This window comes from Anopheles coluzzii, chromosome 3 (genome assembly GCF_943734685.1).
Source record: "Anopheles coluzzii chromosome 3, AcolN3, whole genome shotgun sequence".
In the NCBI taxonomy this organism is placed as follows: domain Eukaryota; kingdom Metazoa; phylum Arthropoda; class Insecta; order Diptera; family Culicidae; genus Anopheles; species Anopheles coluzzii.
Genome location: NC_064671.1, coordinates 91,027,846 through 91,046,949, shown reverse-complemented (window position 1 = coordinate 91,046,949; position 19,104 = coordinate 91,027,846). Strand labels below are relative to the sequence as shown.

The 19,104-nt window shown below is 47.8% G+C and overlaps 1 protein-coding gene across 11 annotated transcripts in view; it reads left to right on the top strand.

Annotated features, from left to right (window-relative positions):
- LOC120956897 (insulin-like growth factor 2 mRNA-binding protein 1) overlaps nucleotides 1–19,104 on the top strand; it is a 71,582-nt gene that overhangs the window by 12,299 nt on the left and 40,179 nt on the right. Inside the window, exons 1-2 of one of the 11 annotated variants that reach the window (XM_040378696.2) lie at nucleotides 2,161–2,749; nucleotides 12,738–13,900. The exons of 7 other annotated variants lie outside the window; for them this stretch is intronic. In XM_040378696.2, the coding sequence (XP_040234630.1) occupies nucleotides 13,794–13,900 (107 nt within the window). In that variant the 5' untranslated portion in view covers nucleotides 2,161–2,749; nucleotides 12,738–13,793. Of the gene's footprint in view, nucleotides 1–2,160; nucleotides 2,750–10,713; nucleotides 11,373–12,737; nucleotides 13,901–19,104 lie in introns of those variants that run through there. 3 more of the 11 variants (XM_049609965.1, XM_040378697.2, XM_040378698.2) reach the window with 3 other exon arrangements.

Sequence of the window (19,104 nt, the reverse complement as noted above, 5' to 3'; positions counted from 1 at the left end):
GAATCATCCATCACAGAGTAGCTTGAATCATCGTGCGAGAAACAAAATTTGAACCATTTATTGTGCTTGCTTTGCAACCAAAACTCTTCCAGCGGTGGCCAATTCTGAGTGCCTGCTGGAGAAAGCAAGTGAGCTACGTTCACGCACGCGGTACTACCACAGAGTTCCACAGTTTGTGGCCGGCTTACGGGAAAGCGCAACAGACGACGAACGCGCGTTCGATCCTATTTCTAGCACCGAAAATCTCGTGTCCCTTTTTTCTTAGCTGTGTGCGTAAAAGCGTATAGAAACGGGTCTGGTGTGTATGAGTGCGTGTGTAGAAGAAAGTCGACCGAAATCGGGAACCGTTTTTGCCCGCCCGAAAGGAATCGAAGAAAATAGGTACAGTTGTGTACTTTCTCCCGAGCAACATAAAACACATAGATACACACACATATACAGACGAGGAGGAAGTGTGCAGGTGAGCAGAGGTAATGTTGTGGTACGCTCTGGAAGGTTGGGACGAGGTTTGAGAAACCATATTGCCCAAAAACGGGCCCAAAGGAACTAGGCTGTCAATCAGCTTTTTTAGAGAGCACATGAGCCTGTGTAGGCCGGCTTGACCGCGTAGGTCGTTATACGAAACATATGAAGAAGAGAGCATGTCACCTTTCCTCCCGGTACAATGTGCTGTGCTTCCCACCACGGTGGATCGCTAGCAACATTCGATAGGACATCGCCAAGTTCCGGCACACCTGGAGGAACCTTTTTTCCCCGGGGGCGAACTCTGCGCAGATTGGGAGCAGATCAGGTAGCGCGTTCTCCAGCTTCTCATAGGCGCGCGTATTTTTTGCCGAAAGTGTTCGCAACCGGCACTGCCTGCCTGTCCCTGCATGACCGACCTAAGACCCCAACCATTCCCCGTCCCCAGGCGTGTGCACTTTGCGGTGCGCGCGCGATCCCGGCTTTCTGAAATCTAATCCGTCTTCTCGGCTCTCGCAATTCTCGGCTTCTCGCTGCTCGCTGTGGTTTCAAATTCGGGGGTTTTGTGACCCCCTCGCTGTGTGCGTGTGTGTGTGTGTGTGTTTGAGACCTCCCCAATTCCCCCTGTGCCTCTCCCTGGTCGCGGCTGAAAGTTCGGGGCCCGGTTCGCTGACATGATGTCCCGCTGGCGTTCCTCGCGTGCTTGTGTGTATGTGTGTTTCTGTTGGCACATTTGCACTGCGCATGTCCGTTGCCTTGCCGTGTTGCCGGTGTTGCTGGTGTATGTGTGCCGAGCGATGGCGTCCCTTTTTTCTTCGGGCCGGTTGGGACGACTCCGTACCATCAGGCCGCCTTCCGTGAACCATGTCCCAAGGGTTGGGCTGGTGGTGTTGGTGGGACGGGACGCTCTCGGAATTGTTGGTGCGTCGTCCTGCCATGGCGCCTTGCTTCCTTGCAGCGTTGGTAGTGTGCGTTAGAAGTGCGCTTTTTGTGTGTCTCTCTTTCCCTGCGCGCATTTACTGCTTCTATTGTACGGTTTTGGCTTTCCAAGTTTTCGGGGGTTTGTTTTATGTCCTGCTTTTGCTTCTTAGAGCCGCAGCACGACGGGAAGGTAGGGAGAGCAAACAAAAAAAGGGTCGCCGTGCCTTCCTATGCCGGGTCGGAATTGGTGTGTCTTACGTGTCTGTGTGTCTGTGTGTGTGTATGGAATGCATGTCCCGGTGAATGGAATTGGAGAGGATCGGTGAACCAAATAAGAGTGCGTTCCACGATGGGACGCATTTCGGAGAGATAGCGAGCGAGCGTTTTTGTTGAAATGGAAAATCTAACTTGCTTTGCCGTCGATAACATTTTCTTATCACGCTCGGCGGACGCGCGGGGGCATAGACAACTGGTCCCAGGTGGCGAGGTGTGACAAGACGATAAGCACCAGGGGTCGATGATCGGGTCAGAGAAAAACCGGGGATCAACTGACTCTCGCTTTTTTTGTCGCCCAGCCGTTTGGGAAAAATGCCGGTGGTGTGTGCGTGCGCGCCCGTGTGTGTGCGCGTGTATGCGAGAGCGAAAGGGACAGAGTGCGCGCACACCTCACCCATACAGGCGCAACATCCCACGGCGGGGTGTTCCGAGCACCGTCCCGAGCGAGGACGCGCGTGTAAGCCCAGGTACACGCCGGACGAGCGCCGAAAATGGCCGCCAGTTTCTTCGGCACTCGGCAACCATCAAGACGCGCGCGGGGCTCTCGCAAACAACGCGAACTGAACGCAGAAAAAAAACACACAAAACCAGTTTTTGTTGTTATTGTAAGCTAGGTAGGCGGCATCAAACAAACGGAAGAACAAAATAGACGAAATTCTAAATTGAAACCAAGCAAACATAGCAAAACATCGCGAGCACCCACGCGGTTGCAAACGCGCGAACCTTTACGCAAAACGGGCGATACAAAGGGGAGTGTTTGTGTGCTTTCCAGAGCATATTTCACACTTCCGTGCGTGCGGTTTGATTTTCCTGCTAGTGTCACCTGTCACTCTTCTGCTGCCCCACCACCCATCGGGTGCATGTGTGTATTGTGTTCGTGACGGCGTGGATTGCGCGCAAAGTGTTTGCTACTGCTCCTGACTCCGGCTGACTGCATCGTGTGACAGTGCGACGGATTTTCCTGCATTTTCTACACCGTTCGGTTCTTGTTGTGTTGTGCGTGCGTGTCCTTGCGTGTGAGAGAGAGAGAGAGAGAGCATCTCAACGGTGTGCAAAATTTCCAGCATCCGTCTTCTTGGTCAGGCTGCATGTAAGTTTTATGTTTTTCCTGTTGGTCCTTCGAACCGGAATCATCACAAACACCTCGCCCCACACCCACGGACTACACTGTGCACCTACAATCAGGCAATACAGAACAGTGATTAAAACACACGCACACAGAAATGCACACAGGAATGTTTGAGGATTGTGGAAAAATGGTCGGGAAAGTGCTTCACCGGTGAAAAAGTCACTATCCTGACGTCATCATCTACACGTTTGAGGAACGCCAAGTTTTTTTTTTTGCTTCTTCTCCATCTGCTCGTCTTTCCATTCGCTCTCAAGATGTCCTGCAGCGAAGCCCGCTTCACGCATTCACACCGCGTTTCAATGGGAAATCAATAACCTCAGAAATCTGGTTAAAAATGTCTACGGCCTGCACTCTTTTGGCCATTTCAATCCATCGCTACCCCGGTTGGCGCTATGCTAGAACGGTCATTCAACTTCTAATGAAAGGGAAACACACTACTCAACACACACGCACACACACACACATGCAAACAGGTATTTGGGGGTCATCTACACGACAAGGGGAGGTGGCCCGTGTCCAGAGGGTCCCGAATTGGCATGGAAATTGCGCGTTTTCCATTTCGTTCGAAGTTCATCGGCCCACCTCGGTCGGCTGGTTGTGCTGGGAAAGGTGTACCACCCTTCCTCCTTGGCGTAGCCGAGGGAAGAGGTGTTCGAGGGTGAAAGAGAAAGCCTGAGTGAGTGCCCCGTGGCACGACCGTGGATTCGGGCCGTGAAATGTTCGAAGGACAACCACACTGCCTTCTAAGGACGCCGCCACTCGGAAGCGCGGTTAAACACGCGCGTAAAACCTTCTTCTGCACTGTGCATGTGTGTCAGTGAGAGTGTTTGAGTGTGAGTGTGTATACGAAGAGGAAAATCAGCGTGAAAAGCATCCTTTGGTGTGTGAGTGTGTGAGGGTGCAAAAGAGTGAGTGAGCGACCGAGAGAGAGAGAGAGAGAGCAAAAACCAACGTACGGCTTGTGTGAAGCCTTGAGGACTCGAGGTTATTGGCTTTTTCGGAGGATCCTGCACTTTTGCGGGACTTAACGCCGATAATTTCCTTGCCATGTCACCGGTTACAAGTTTCCCCTCTCGCCCCGAAAATTTCCCCTCTCGCTCTTTATCACTCACCTACACAGCTAAATACTAAGCAACGTCCCAAGTTCGATAGCACAACCATTACGTCGGAAAATCGTGATTTCGAGTGGTTCGAGAAGCAAAAAAAAGGCCCAAAGGAAACCTTTGAGCTTTCGCTAAGGATAGATGGAAGGACGATAAAGAAAAAAGGCGGCCGAAAAAATGGAGCCAAGATTGTCATCGACACAACATTGTTCATGGGCATGCGGCACGCATCATCTCGGTGGATGTGACAACATGGCTGCAGAGCGCCCTTTAAACGGGGGAAATGAGCTACTCCCCGGGAAGTTAAAGGAGTTCCGGCTCCGGCCAAAGTTCCACCAGCTTTTTAACGGTGGTTCCTTCCGTTGTATTGTGAAGCAGGCTGTAGAAGTTCATCGATTGTGATTTCGCTTGAAACAGCACACACTATTGATACTAACGCCTTTGGGTGCTGGATGTGCTACGAATAAATCATGCCAGCTAGCTTCTTGGAATCGGAAACGCAATGCTTGGAAAATCTTCAAACAACAAAAAAGCAAAATGTGCTTAATCGAAACGACATCGGGACGGCAGTTATCGCTCGCTCCGTTTGCTTATCGTTCAATCGTCTCCGGGGCCTGTTTTTTGTTGTTGCTGTTGTTTGGTGATCAATATTCATGAGCATATTTCATTCGCTTCTTGTATCTAATTGCCCAGCGAGGCCTGTTTAAGGGTTTAGTGCCAATGGGAAACGCTCAGACGGATACAAAACTGTCATCTTATGCGGAATTAAGCACTCTTCGAACGTCACACAGACACACTCTTGAGACGCGTGTGCGCCATCCCGTTGCTATGCTCGGGACGTTTTTAAAAGGCTCATTAATTAATATCTTTATAAACAGCTACCAATGGCCGTGCAATTGTAATTTGTAATTAAGTGCTCTTGTTTTGCTCCCCAAAATACTTTCCACCCCGGGGGTTGTTTGCTTTTGCAGCGTGCAGCGTGCTCAATGTGCTCCGGTATCCTGCTGGTGTCGCTGGATTGGATTGGGCCGACAATCTGCAAACCGTGGTTGCGGTGTTCCGGCCGATGAACTCCTTCCGGGCAGCAGGGTCATTAGCAGGGGCCGGCCAACACACGCTCGTCCGACTGTCACTCATTAAAGGAGGCGGCGGGTTAAGCAGTGTTGTGCACCTTGCGCACCGAGACCGCAAGACCACAACCCTGGAATGCATTAGCGGTGTGCAACAAAATCGGCCTGAGAATACCTGTGTACGTCAGCTTGGCAACTGCTTGACTTCTTGATAATGAGCTAAGCGTGCAGAAAACAGCAAAAGGACAATGTGCAAAGGACCAAAAAACAAAAACCGTTCGTCGCTTCACTCCGATGGATGATGGATTGAGGTTAGATCTGGGGAGGGGCCTCTGACGGTCTATCAAGATAGCGTACACTCTGGCCTGCAAACAAGCTCCGTCTTTCCAATCCCGTTTCCTGTTGCATGCAGTTAATTCTGCCACCGTGGGGCCTGCTTGGCTAAGTGTAATTGCTGTTATGATGCGCGCTGTCCGGCTCGATAATTCGATTAGCAGCAACACTGCAAGCCGCAACAACGGCAAACAAACCACTGCCCCCCGGAGGCAGCAGATTCGCCACTGGTCAGTGTTTTCGTTGCGTCCCAAAATCCGATGCTTCTTAGTAGATGTACACACACACGTTCTGAGGCACCACACTTTGCTGCCGCTGCTGTCAATTATGTAATCTTGAGTATTGATTGATGGTGGGGATATGTGAGGTGCACCTTCTCGGTTTTAGCCTGCCACGTGCGCGTGTTCTACACACATCGGTCGGTAGCTTCGGTGTAAGATGTGTGTACACCTGGTGCAGTTCGAGGTAGCTGTGTCTTTTCGGTTCCTTTCGGTAGGCACCCGGCAGCACTTGGGTTGCTTAGATGAACACACCGGGCTTGGGATCAAGATTTGTGCTGGTAATCTTTCGTAATTGAGCGAAAATATTCGCCTCCGGGGGACACACGCGGGTGCCAGTAGCAGTTGGATATCCTTTTTGTTGCCCTTTTTTTAATGCAGCTGGTGGGATCGTTTTTGCCGTACCAGTGCAAAGTAAACACGCCGAGAAGATTGTTTAAACGGTATGGCGATTGTTTGTACTATCAAAAAAAAGGAAACAAACATGGAAGCGTACCTAAAACATCGTCGAACGCGCCAGGAAGGTAATTTCATACGGAGGGTTCCTTTTTGTTGGGGGTTGCTAAGGTAACCAGGGCTTCGAGAAAAGCGTTGAAAGGAGGCTGCTTAGAAAGTGAGCTTTAATGTCTTTAAGTAGTTGTAGGAGTGGATGAACCGGGGGATCAGCGCCCTCTGGTGGAACAAATTGCAAGCTGTCAGCGAGTACTTTTAACACTTATCTGATAAACGAAAGGAAAGAATCTCTTAGTTTTAGATATTCTGTAGGCGATAATTCAGGCAAGAAGATGCTTCTAAAAAGGTCTTTCATTTTCCCCCACGAGTTGTCAGGAATGCTTCGCATGTTACCGTTCAACTGGAAAAAAGCAGTTCCGCCTCCTGCGAATTAGCAGTGTGTAATTTTCCTCCTGTAAAACTCCGGGACTGAGAGAGGCAGATATGGGGCAAAATGTTTCCTTGTTCCAAAGTTATTGCTCGTTAATGTGCGTCGCCAAGAAACCGACCCAAATATAACGTTGTTTGCTTTCCTTTGGCCCGTCGAAGGGGAAAACCCGTTGTTGCTTCTCAATTAAAGTAACTGCGTCGGCTATGCTCGTACACTAAGCATTTAAAAAAACGCCAAACCCGAACGAACCTCTCCAAGGAGTGCCCGAATGTTGCTCACAGCACATGTGCCGCGAGGTGTAGCTGGTCCTTTTGGCTTGTTTGGAAAATCTGGAACACGGGGAGCGGGAGCTTCCGAAAGCGGAAGAAGCGGGCGGTTATTTACGCATTTGCCGATACACTTGATTTGCATATTCGCTTACGCACTTCCGCCACATGGGGAAGGAGTCATCGCACTCCTTCTTCTTCTTCTTCTTCTTCTGCTCCGGCCTGTTACGTATCCTCACAGGCCCACAAGGAGCGTTATCCATCCGAGTGGGCATAATATTATTGATCCCTTGGGGAGGGAGGCGGAATGGAGGATGGAGGGTGTATGTACGTGTGGGTAAAAATTAATTCGATATCTGTGAGCTGTTTTAGTGCGGGGCCTGGGACGTAGAAAACAAGCTGCTGCTACTCCGGGCGGACCGTTTTGCTGTAGGATCGTAAAATAATTTAATATTATTCATGTTGGGGATGCGTTGTTGTTGTTGTTTTGGAGCGAGGTGATGGAATATATACATTGCCGTTGGAGTTGATGAACCATAAACCATCGATGAATGATAATTTAAGATAGAAGTGTGCTTTGTTTGTAATGTAAATGACGTATATTTTGGATCAAAATGAAGATTATGATTTCATAGTTAGAGATAGTGTTATAAACGTTCAAATACGAATGCTTTTATGTGCATCAATAGATAGAATGTAGTTAATTGGTAATGTAAAGATTCTTAACTTCATGTTACATTTACACGAGATTTATATAGACGAAAGCAGCCTTCAAATAAATCTCAATCTAAAATATCTTCTTAAAAACTGAACGAATCCAAAAATTATCCTAATGGTATCTATGCGATACAACAACGAGCAACCACGTGTAAACCCAGCCTGCTCATTGCTTGTCATAGCCTGCAAAACAGGATGCGTACTCTCCGCACAGAAACCCCGTAGGCCATCTGTATATTAGAAAACTATTCCCTAACTAAGCACCATCACGGTGGAAGCAAAAACCGAATGCCCTTAGAAGTCCGGGGCCCCGGGTGTCCTTTCGCACGTTCGCGTATACGGGTTTGAGAGGGTCCTTTTTTATCTCTAGCCAACAAATACACCACACACAACAAAACGCACTTCAGGCCGCATGTCAGTCCTACCATGCCGTCAAGGTTCGTGGCTTAGTTGCGGGATGGCGAAGTATACAGGGGAGCGGCACAAAAAAACAGCTATGGTTCACTAGCCTGAATGTATGTGTGATTTTTTTTTTTTCATCTAACGTTCATAGATTTCTTCCTTCCGTTTCTTTATGCTGGAAACGTGTTTAAGCCCGCACGCTTCAGTAAACTCGCTTTTAGTTGCTAGGGACATTAGAAGTTGGAATAGAAAATGTTGAAGGCATGAAAAAACGACAGTTTGCTGGAGAGTTATAACAGCTACAGGATTGAAGCACGGGGTTCGTTGCGATTTTCCACTATATTTAAATGATTTTAAAATGATTCATGTGATTATGCTGTTTGCGACTTTTTATATAGATATTTGATCGAATTTTCGACTACAAAAGAGAGCCCCAATAGACTAAACTGCAACACAGCGTTGCAGCTCGAATATTCTATTCATTCTATTCCGGATTGAAATTGAACAATATTCCGACCTGTTAGTAAATCGTATTTTAATTGAAAAATTACCTCAAATTGTGAATTGATTACGTTTTTCCAAACTTTCTCCCAATTTTGCTTCAAATCCCCCCATCACCACCCAAGAGCACTGATTGCGTACGGGACCAAGCGTCATGGTTACCTGCCGCCATTTGCTTGACGTCGGCTCGGCCGCTCGCTCATTACAGTATTATCTCCAACTAGATCTCTCGTGTGGTGAGCACGCGCGCATCGGTTTCGGTTTGGAGCTTGGTTGGCGCTCTCTGGCAACGCGTGCATAGCGCACAGAGACAAGCCGCGCGCGCGCTCGCTCCACACAGTGCGAGAGCACGCTGGTTCGGCTTTGGTGAGCGTCTTATCGTTGCTGCTCCCCATGCGCGGAGAGAATGTTTGTGGGGCTGGTTGTGTGCGCGCGTGTGTGTGTTCAGCAACTCAGTGACTTCAATCACATTTTTGCAAAGCGACGAACCTGCTCGTTGAGTATCGTGGCGTAAGTGATTTTTTGTAAAGAGTTTTGTTTGTTCTCAATTAATTACCTGTCTGCTTGTCTGGATTGCTTCTGAATCTATACAACACTGCGGTTAGGGGTGCTAAAAGTACCGTTACGAAAAGATAAAAAAACGCAAGAAATGTGTCGTGTTTTATGAATTAACGCGTGTCGCATAACTTCTGCTTTGAGTAGAATGGAATGTTTGTGCTAATATCCAAACGGCCAACCACCTTTAGACCTTTAGAAGTTGAGTTCGTTGGTAATCTGCTGGTGCTGGCGGTTAAAACAAGTAGAAACAGGCAAAACACAGTTCTCGCGCATGCGTCATTGTGCTCCGATCATGTAGAATCCATGCATTATAATACACAACGCAATGAATGATCTTCATTGCTGTTCATAATCTCCCAAAATGTCAGTCAATCAATCGATAATGTTGAGAAGCAAAAACCTCATACGACTTTTCTGAAAGTAATTCGTTTGCAACCCCCTGCGTTTTGTACCGTTTCAAGCCATCCGATAAGAATGGTGAGCTGGTGAGTGTGATGAGGAAAACGCATGAGCACATTCCTAGTATTCACGTCATCTCACCAGCGTGAGAAGATCACCGACTGGCTGAGAGTGAACCGCCATGCGCGGCTATGGATTGCAAAGTCTACACAAAATCTCCAATCGACCAGATGGGAATGGGGGTTGGGGGAGGAATAAGGTAGCATAAAACCGTACAGTTATGGTTATGGAACCGTTTTCCAAACTTGTGCCCGTGTTCGATTAATTAATGACGCATTCGGTTGAGCGCCGGGTCGATTTCCGGCGCGAATCGTTCGCGCGTGACTCTATCGGAATGCGTGAGAGAGGCAGCTTGCCCGCAGAAATGTTTGATTTTTGTACTTCATGGCCCTGTTGGTGATGGCCTATCTCGTTTACTCATCCCCCATCACTTCCTCCCCCCCTCCCCCCACCAAAGAGTGCGTGCGATAAGAGTGTAGACAAGCGGTCAATGGATGTTTGAACCCATTTGGGTCGCCTTCGATAGCTCTTTCTGTGGGCATTTTAGCTTCCCGCATGCGTTCGCCCGGGCCAATTCAGCCACCTTCCGCGCCCTACACTACGGGCTTCATTCATTTTCCATTTTCCCTATCTTCCCTCCACTTTGGCGTGTTCCCCCGTTCCCCCCGCTGCTTTGTGTGTTGCGCTGGGAACACACACTAGCACATGGCCGGACGTGTGCACACACAGCTGGAAACTTCTCCATGCTCAAAATTCTCAATCATGCTCAACCTCATGCGTCTCAACGTCCCCGCTCGTCGCTTCCTTTTGCCCGCACACAGATACAGACGGACGCAGCTACATATACAACCGCACGTTATAATATTCGGCTGTTGTGTTCTGCCAGAATGGAATATTTTTCGGGTATTTCTTTTATTCGGCAATCCTTTAAACACGTTGGTGTTTTTTTTTTGGGCAATTGCTATGAGAATGTGCGAATGAAAGAGACGAAAAGGGAGGAAGAAAGATAGCGATAAAAAGAGAGAGAGAGATAGTGAGTGAGAGAGAAAGAGAGAGAAAGAGAGCGAGGATGAGAGAGAAAAAACGTTTGGGATGCTATGTTTGCGTTCTCATATTTTCCGTTCTTTCCCTTCCGTCCCGCTTTTGGTGGTTTCGATCCCTCGCAGGGTTTCCCCTTTCCCTGCTGGGAAGAGGTCTGTTTTACCGGCAATATAGGAACCCGACGCTGCCGGCTAGCTGTGTGTGCGTGTGTTTTCGCTGCGTTTCAGGGCTCGTACAAGCGTGTGCGTAAGCGCCTCGCGCATAGCGATCGATCGGGAAGCGCACAACCCGACAGTGAGTCTCGAAACTGTTCAGTTATTTTCGAAAGTACACCCGATCGGAGAGCACACGCCGCAGAGCGAACAGCGCCACGACCAGCCACGACCACCACCACCACCAGCGGAAAGTGCGGAGTGCGCGTTGTCCATTTTCCCACAATCCCGTCGTCGAATACGTTGTTTATTTTATTGTTTTGTTTGTTCGATTGTTCGGTGTTCGGTGTTTTCCCCGTTGTTGGCTGTCGCCGGTTGAATTTTCCGAGTGCGGTTTATTTCCGAGCGCGCGCCCGTTCGAACCCCCCGTTTAAAACAACGACCGCGCTTAAGCAGCTACTAAGCAGCGACAACGCTGCGCGACAGAGTGTGCGGATTGTTCTATCGTTCATCCGATTTCGGAACCGTGAGCATCAACTTCGAGATTTTGCAACTTTCGATCAAACAGTAACGATTCATACGTGTGCGTTAATCTTGATCAGATTTTTTTCTCAAATCGTGCCGCGTGGTTCCTTTTCGTGCGTAGTATTTGTTGCTTATTTCCTTCTGCGAGAGCGTATGTGTACGAGTGTGCTGCCGCTGGGGTTGTTTGTGTGATTCGTGGTGTCGAAAATATTTCCGGCGAACACCGACTATCGTCCCGACACGTTTGACAAAACGGTTGTGGTTTGTCTGTAGTGTGGTTTTGTTTGTCCGAAAACGTAGGTTTTCCAGCGTTCAATACAACTAAAAACACGATAGAGAATACGAGCGAAAAGCACACTCCATACGAAAAAGCGTACAGAGATTTTACACACAAATTTGGCACATAGTGCGTGACGAATAAATAACCATCACACCGTATAAGGGTACGGCGCGATTGTGTGCTTGCGTGAGAGCGAGCAAGAGTGAGCGAGAGAGAGAGCGAGGGAGAAAGATGTTAAATATGAGAACACGCACCAGTGAGAGAGGTGATCGACTCGTAAATGAGTAGAAAGATTGTTAGAGGCACAAAGCAACCGGTGTTTGTGTGAGTGTGCATGTATGTGTGTTTGTGCGTGAGTGGACATTGGTTTAGCGGCTTAGTAGTGCCGTAAGATAGCGCTTAACTGTCAACACAGCACTCTCACCTTATAGATGACACTAAACTGCACCTCTACGGGAACAGTACAGTTGTCCAGCATCTCCAATCTGTACGCGCGCATGTTTGTGTGCGTGTATTGGGCATCGATCGGTTTTTCGACCTTCCATGCGTTTTCGTGATTTGGCTGGTCATTTTGCGTCATTATGACGGTAGCAAACCACCCATCCATGTTTGGTTCGCATTGGTATGAAGCCATCATTCCTTTCCTACTGTAATCGTTGCACTGAAGTAAAGCGAATGTATACATTTTTACATTTACCTTGCTAAAATTCGCTGTAAAATTATACGATGAGATGGGTCTGTGACTTCATCCACGACTCCATCCATTCCTCTGGTTCTCTCTCTCTCCCTCTTGCTGTTTCTAGAAAACAGACACGATCCTGCTTCGAACTGCTGTGTCAATAATGGAGATGCTGTAGTGGAACCGAGCGACTTTAATCGAGCAAAAGTGTTCAGGGCTCTTCTCATCTGTTCAATTTGGGCTGGCCGCTCTATGTTGTGTGAGATGTATTCGTACAAGTTATTCCTAGAAAAACGATGCCAAATCTCGACTCCATTTTGGGTAGAATAAACGAAACAATACGTATGCACAGCACGGTTTTGCTATTAGCCGGGTCTTTGTGTTGTAAGATTCCAAGTTCTTGAATATTTTAGTATACTAGTACTACAACTGCATCTCATAGTGCTAATTTGTTATCACCATGCACGTTTAAGCATGGTTTCCTTAAGTATACTGCTGGATACTAAGGATATGCTTTTGGAAACAACTTTGTGTGTAACACTTTGTGCGATTGATGTATGCGTTTGTGTGTGTGTGTGTTTTTCTCTTCTTCTCCTCGTACCTTTTCGTAGAGCCAGTAAAGTCTAACTGATCATAATGTTTCTTTCCAATTTCGTCCGATTTTTTTTCTCTGTCTCTCCCCCTTTCCATTCAACCGTACAGCTAAAAGGTTTAGGAAAAGTTTAGCTACTCCGGCAGAAAAAAAACCCATACACGACCTCTAAAACAGTACCGAACAAATAGGGCACCGGTACCAGTGACAAACACACACGTGCGTGACCGTCCCACGTAAGCCACCACGAGTTGAGGCAAGATTTCGGCCCAAGAGAAAGCTCTCCACGTTGTTATTACCAACACCCATTTACCGCTTGCTACCATTATTATTATTATTATTATTAGTATCACCATTGTTGTTATTAATGTTTTAAGTTACTTAAAACGTGCGTGGCAAGCGATAGAGAAAGAGATAGAGCGTGAGCGAAGTCGAGTACGAGAGTGTATCAAAATCCAACGCGTGAGTGGTGGTATGCGTGTAGTAGTAGTAGTAGTAATCTCTAATGTGCTATATTAGCAGCAGGTAACACGCATGAGAGTTAGCGAGAGCGCCAGTGCTACTTCTGGAGGATAATTGTGGCAAGCAAATTACACTGATCGTGTATGCGAAGGATTAAACTACGGATTCGTTTCGACTCGTCAAAATTACCCATTTCGGCCCCCCAGTGCGTGCGTGTGTGTGTGTGTGCGTGCACGTGTATCTATTTCCCGGTCTCGAACCCCGTAGTCCCGAGTCGTTACGATATTTTTGTGTCTGCAAGTCCTCGCGATCTCCAAAAAGGCCAGGCCAGTGTTTGGTGAATCACGCACGTGTCTCTTCGGAAGAATTCATTTTGGAAACGAGCCACTGATAAAGTAGACTACCGAGCGGGCTGCTTCAGTGTTGGTGTACTGTGTGTGTGTGTGCGTTTGTTTGTTCGTTTGTGCGCGCGTTTATATGTGTGCTGTAGTTGTACCGGTGTGCCTCCCGTGGTTCCGTGCATTCCGTGTGTCGTACTGGTGGACCAGTTTCTAAGCCCCTTGTCCGAGCGAAGGATTAAGTCTCGATCTCGAGATCCAGAAGCGCATTGGAATTGTTCAGCATCACTGACAACAGCGACCCCTGCAGAGCAACAGCAGCGAGCTACACATTTAGTAGACAAATCGAGATCAGATTGTTAAAAGATGGCGTCAAATTTGGAGCAGTTTTCGGAGCTGGAGCTGTCGAAGGAGGATCGTGAGCAAATCTTCGACCCGCCGTTGGATGCGCCCAAAACACAGAATGGTGCCAGGTGAATATTTCATTACGATTAGTAACGCAAAGCTCCTTGTAGAACTAGGTCCTTGTAGGTCTTTGTCCTTGTTGAAAATGTGTGTATTTGTTTATTGTTCATGATCCACAATATCCCAAGGATGAAAAATGTAGTAAAAATCGTCCATCTCGATGGAATTGGATACTTCCTTGCGTATCTTTTGATCTGTACACTAACGATAAACTGTAAAGTGTTGGAAAGATGTCCCTGAAGAAGTGTCAAGTATCTCTGTTACGGCGAAAACGTTCCCACACACATACGCATACACTCCCACAGTTTGCGGTGTGTTCTTGTAAACTCACAAGCCTCTAAACCCTCGACAACCTCTAGTCTTACCTTTCCAATCGGTTTCACACCGGCCAACCCATTGAGCGGAACGGAGGATGGGAAGATGCTGTCCTCGTCCTTGGACGAATTGCTTCCAAAATCTGCTCAATTCGCATAATCACGTCCAAAATTCGCGCGCGGACCGACGATATCCTATTCGCGTACCTTCCCCGTTCTGTTCATCTCTGCTGCTCCTCCGTCCCTGCATGGGCTCGTTTGGAGTATTTCCTAGCGGTGCGGAGGTCCTCGTTTACGGTTCTCGCGCGCTACCTGATGACGGTCGTCTTGTTCTTTCGGGCTTTCGGCGGCAACCTTTCTTACCGCGTGTGTGTGTATGTGTGTTTACGGTCTAGAGTTGCGCGGTGCTTTGCCTGCAAGAGCCCCTTTAGAGAGAGATTGCTGTTGTTTTTTGTTGTTCGTTTTCGCTACTCCCCTTCCCTTTTTGCAGCAGCAGGACAGGATCGGTCCCTTTCTTGTGCCCAAAATCCGAAAATTCGCTTCTACAATCCTAAACGATTGCCTGCTTCGTCACTCTCTCGCTCTTTCTGTCCCACTGGCTGCCAGCCCATCAAGGTTCTCCTGTTCTGGGCCGTTTTCATCCACTGTGCTGCCCTTCCCTCCGGCCACCGGGGTTCCTTCTGTTTTCTGCCGCGAACGGGTCCGCTCCTAACCGCCCATCCTGGAATCCGACCAAACCCAATGGCCAACATTTATATAATACCTCCTGGCCTCAGTATTCTTTCCTCCGGTGCCGTAGTGTTTCGCCGTGCTTGTGTGCTCCCTTTGGATGTGCACGCTTTTCGCAAAACCGTGCTGCTCAAGGTTGCGGCTGCTGGTTGCTAGAGCGCGAATTTTTGCCCCGTAGCCCGAACTCTACGCCTAGATGGTCGGTGAGGAAGAAGACGGCAGGACCAGGACCCTCGGGGATTATGAATATTTCGGTGCGCCTTTCCGCGCGCGCGCTCCTCGTTGTTGCACTGCTCAAATTTCATATCCATACGCGCCCCATCATATCGCATCATCATGTGCGTTGTGTGGTGGAATTGTGAACGAATCCTTGTACTTTGTTGCGCGCGGGAAGGAAGCAGAAAGCATGTCACGGAAGAACAGCGGACGGTTTGCGGTTTGCGTTTTCCAGGTGGAACAGGAGGAACATGTACCGAGCGTTGCATAATCAAGCTGGAAGCAATTACATCATATCGGAATCTCTCTGTGCCTGATATGAAGATTACTGGCAATCTTTTAGGCCAACGAGAGTCAATAAAAATGTATATGCTCGCCTACAGTCATTCCGTCCATTCGAGTACCAAACAAGGGCAAACGCTTAAAAGAATTCTCGCAGGGCTTGTTTGTGACATTGGTCAATAAAATAATTAATTGTCTATGTTTTTTTTCAATTAAGCAAACCATCATCAAACCGAACTCAAGCACCAGAGGTGAGGCAAAGGCTTCCGAGAAGGATCCAATGAATGGAGATAGAGATGGTTCTGCGAAAAAGTTGCCCCCCTAAAAATCCCCACGAAAGCAAGATGGAGCTCGAATTTTGCGTTTTTATGCGCTCTTTAACGGTACCTTTTATGCGCTACAAATCTCGGCGAACGCAAGGCACAAAGAGATGGGAGCCCGTGCTGAATTCTTTCAAACTGATCATCAACCAACACCAAGCACCCTCTCCTCCGGGAACGCTTCTTTGAACGATAGCGATCTTCTCTTTGTGCGAGATCTTTCGAGAGAAGATGTCTGGGGTTTAAATTGAATCCACGCACCAGAAAAGATCGGCGCTTGAGGTTTCCCCACGTTCGTCGATGATTTATTGGCCGACAGACAGGCGTTTTGGGACGTGGTTCGATTAGGCAAGCCCTCTCCCCCCGGCTAAGCCATTTATTAAAACGGTCTTTTTCGGCATGGTTTGTACCTTCATCATAAACCCTTTCTGTTTTCGAAGGCGTCCAGTAGGTGGCGCCACCAGCTTGTACACTTAAAGTTGACAGTTATAACGCGCCAAATTGTGATATATCTGATAAAAAAAAAACCTTAAAATAAGAAGATAAAATAGGCAATTATTGCACAGCTTTATTGCATAGCAGTAGAAATCGTGTTAAGAACAAACCACATGTTTGGTTCTTGAATTCACGCCTAAAACAATGCCCAAAACTTGGCATCAGAAAACTGGTGGATGCATTCGGGAACAACAAGAAGACACATTAGCGAGCATCTAACGACAAAAGCATACGGAAGAAAAAAAGAAGATGCAAACTCCAGACACGCATCGCGAGAGAGGATGGCTTACATTTATCACCTGTTCATTTCCTGTTCGTCGTCTGGCCCAACTGCCGGCTGGCGAGCTGCCGAAATCCGTCGCGAATCCGGACACTCTGGGAATCGATTTTCTGCTTTGTGCATGGCTGTACCTGTTCGTCTGCCTCCACTGAATGCTGGGCTGTGTTAGCATGTTTCGGCAAGTTTCGCACCGAACGTGGTGCAACGGAAAAACACAGAACGCGATGCAACAGTAGCAAGAAGCCAAACCGCCGATCCCTCCACTCTGCACCTGACTTGCACGGCCGCCTGCTTGCAATAGCAGCTTTCGACGACTAACCTCGTGCACCGGTTTCGCCACTTTTACTATCATCCTGCGCCTCCGTTCCAATTCCCCATTCGAGCCGGGAGGGCGATCATCCTGCTGGCGGCTGGCTTGTCGCGTAAAAGAGATTTGCTAACCGGCGTAAAGGAGACGACGTAGCATTTGCGGTGGCCTGGGAAGTGGCGTACTCTAACCTTGAAACTTTGGCGAGAAACTCGTGGACCAGACATAGAGCAGAACGGCTGGCAGCCGCCACAGCGATGGAGTGAACAGAAAGCAGTTAAGACAACCACAACGGAACAAAAAATGTTCCACACAGCGCTCGAAAATGCGCGGGAAGCTGCAGCTCCTTTTTGTGTCGACTTCTCCTTCTGTGTTCGCCTGATCCTCGCCAGAGGGCGGGAGGGCTTTGGGGAGAGCTTCTCAGTGTGGTGTTTTTATATTCTTCTTCTTGTTCTGTTGATTGCTCCGTTGTTGCTCCGAGAGTGGCAGTATGCAGTTTTGGTGCTGCATACTGCATCCTTCCGCGAATTGGAAGATCTGTCTCGGTTGTTTTTTTTTTGCTTTTGGCTAAGCGTTGTTATTCTCATCCTTCAGCCCCCGAAGAGAAGTTCACCTTGAACAAGTTGGGGCCGCGTTTCTGTCTTAAGATTTAAAGTTTCCGATGAAACCGCTCTCCCAGGGACGCATCGGGCGCGAGTTTGTTTCGTTCCCAGGGACGCATTGAGCATTGAATTAAAGCTTTGAAGGCTCTATTGGAAAAGAGATATGCCCAAAAATTGCTCCTACTCTTTAATTGTAACGTTCGGCCAATAATTAGCACATCGGTCAACATTCGCGATCGTGGCTGACCTTCAGCAGACATTGAACATTCATTCTCTAACGGACGCCTTTTTGCACGATAGGTTAAAAAAACAGTCCACCTTTTTTAACACCTTCCTTCTTTCAAGCGCCCAGCAAATGCAACAGATTGTGCTCCATCGAGAAAGTGCAATTGCAGCACATTCTTCCATACGTAGCCCATCACTTCCACGAGCTGCAAAATGCACGTTGCAACGACGGTGCTGTCGGTAGCATAAAAATATGATCCATCCGTCACTACGGGACGGCCCAGGACGCTCCGGGGGAGGTACACGTGTGTGTGTGTATTATGTAAGTGGAGCTCACTGGGACAGTATATCGTTACGCCACGAGTCGGCTTGCGACATTCTCTCCCGTGCGCACGACGGTGCACTTTTTCCCGTTTTCTCGGGAAAATTGGCAAACGGAGAGCTGCAACGATCCATCGTTATGCCTTCTTCTCATCCCCCCTGCTCACATCACCTTTCCATCGGCCTCGTGCCACGTTTTGCACACCAATGCAGTTGTTGCAGTGCAGCCGGTAAGGGTCAACGCGAAGATTGGATTATGTTTTTTCCGCCCTTCGCTTGCCCCGTTGCGTCCCCGGTTCCCGGTGGTACGAAATATGTTGTGATTTGCGTTGGGCTTTTAAATTCCAACTCTCCGCTCTCGGTGTGTGGCTCGGTTTGCTGCGAAAGAATTTGCATGTGCGTTTAATTTTTGCGCTTCCACTGCATCAGGTTCATCGGAGCATGGTACAGTTGCAATCGTGCTTCTAGAAGATGGACGATGCGCTGTCTGACGATTGCCGACGATATGCAAACGGATTTTATTACTGGAAATGTGTGTGTGTGTGCGTGTTTGACCGGGGCCAAGCGAGATATAGATTAAGCGGAGAAGAGTTTACGATTCAGTAAAGAATAGTTCGCTTACGTTGCTAGTAGTTGGTGTTAGTACACGATTTATAGTGACTACGGGGTGCTAGTGCTAGTTGTGTGACTATAGCAAAGAAGATAATGGAATTTTGGACGCCTTTGGATGGACAGCAGTATCATAGGTATCTTACATTTTACAAGAACATCAAAATTCTGAGCTTTGGAAATACAAAATATTCATTTGTTCATTGCCATTTCACATACTAATATAGCCTACTAGATTTTGACATTTCTTCCACATGATTTGACAGCTTACAAACGTTTATAGCCATGTTTTAAAGAGTTCGCTTTTAGAAACAAGAGTTTAAGGGTTCTATTGTAAACTAATTTATTTAGCAACACAATTTACGAAAAGCCAAGATATTTTGGATACTGATATTCCTCATCTCAACTCAATTCGCTCATGTTGAACAAGGTTATTTCTTTGTTCCTTGTATATTTAAATCAATGTTGAAATTAGCTACGTATTAGTCCTGACATTTTTTTTGTTAAAAAAA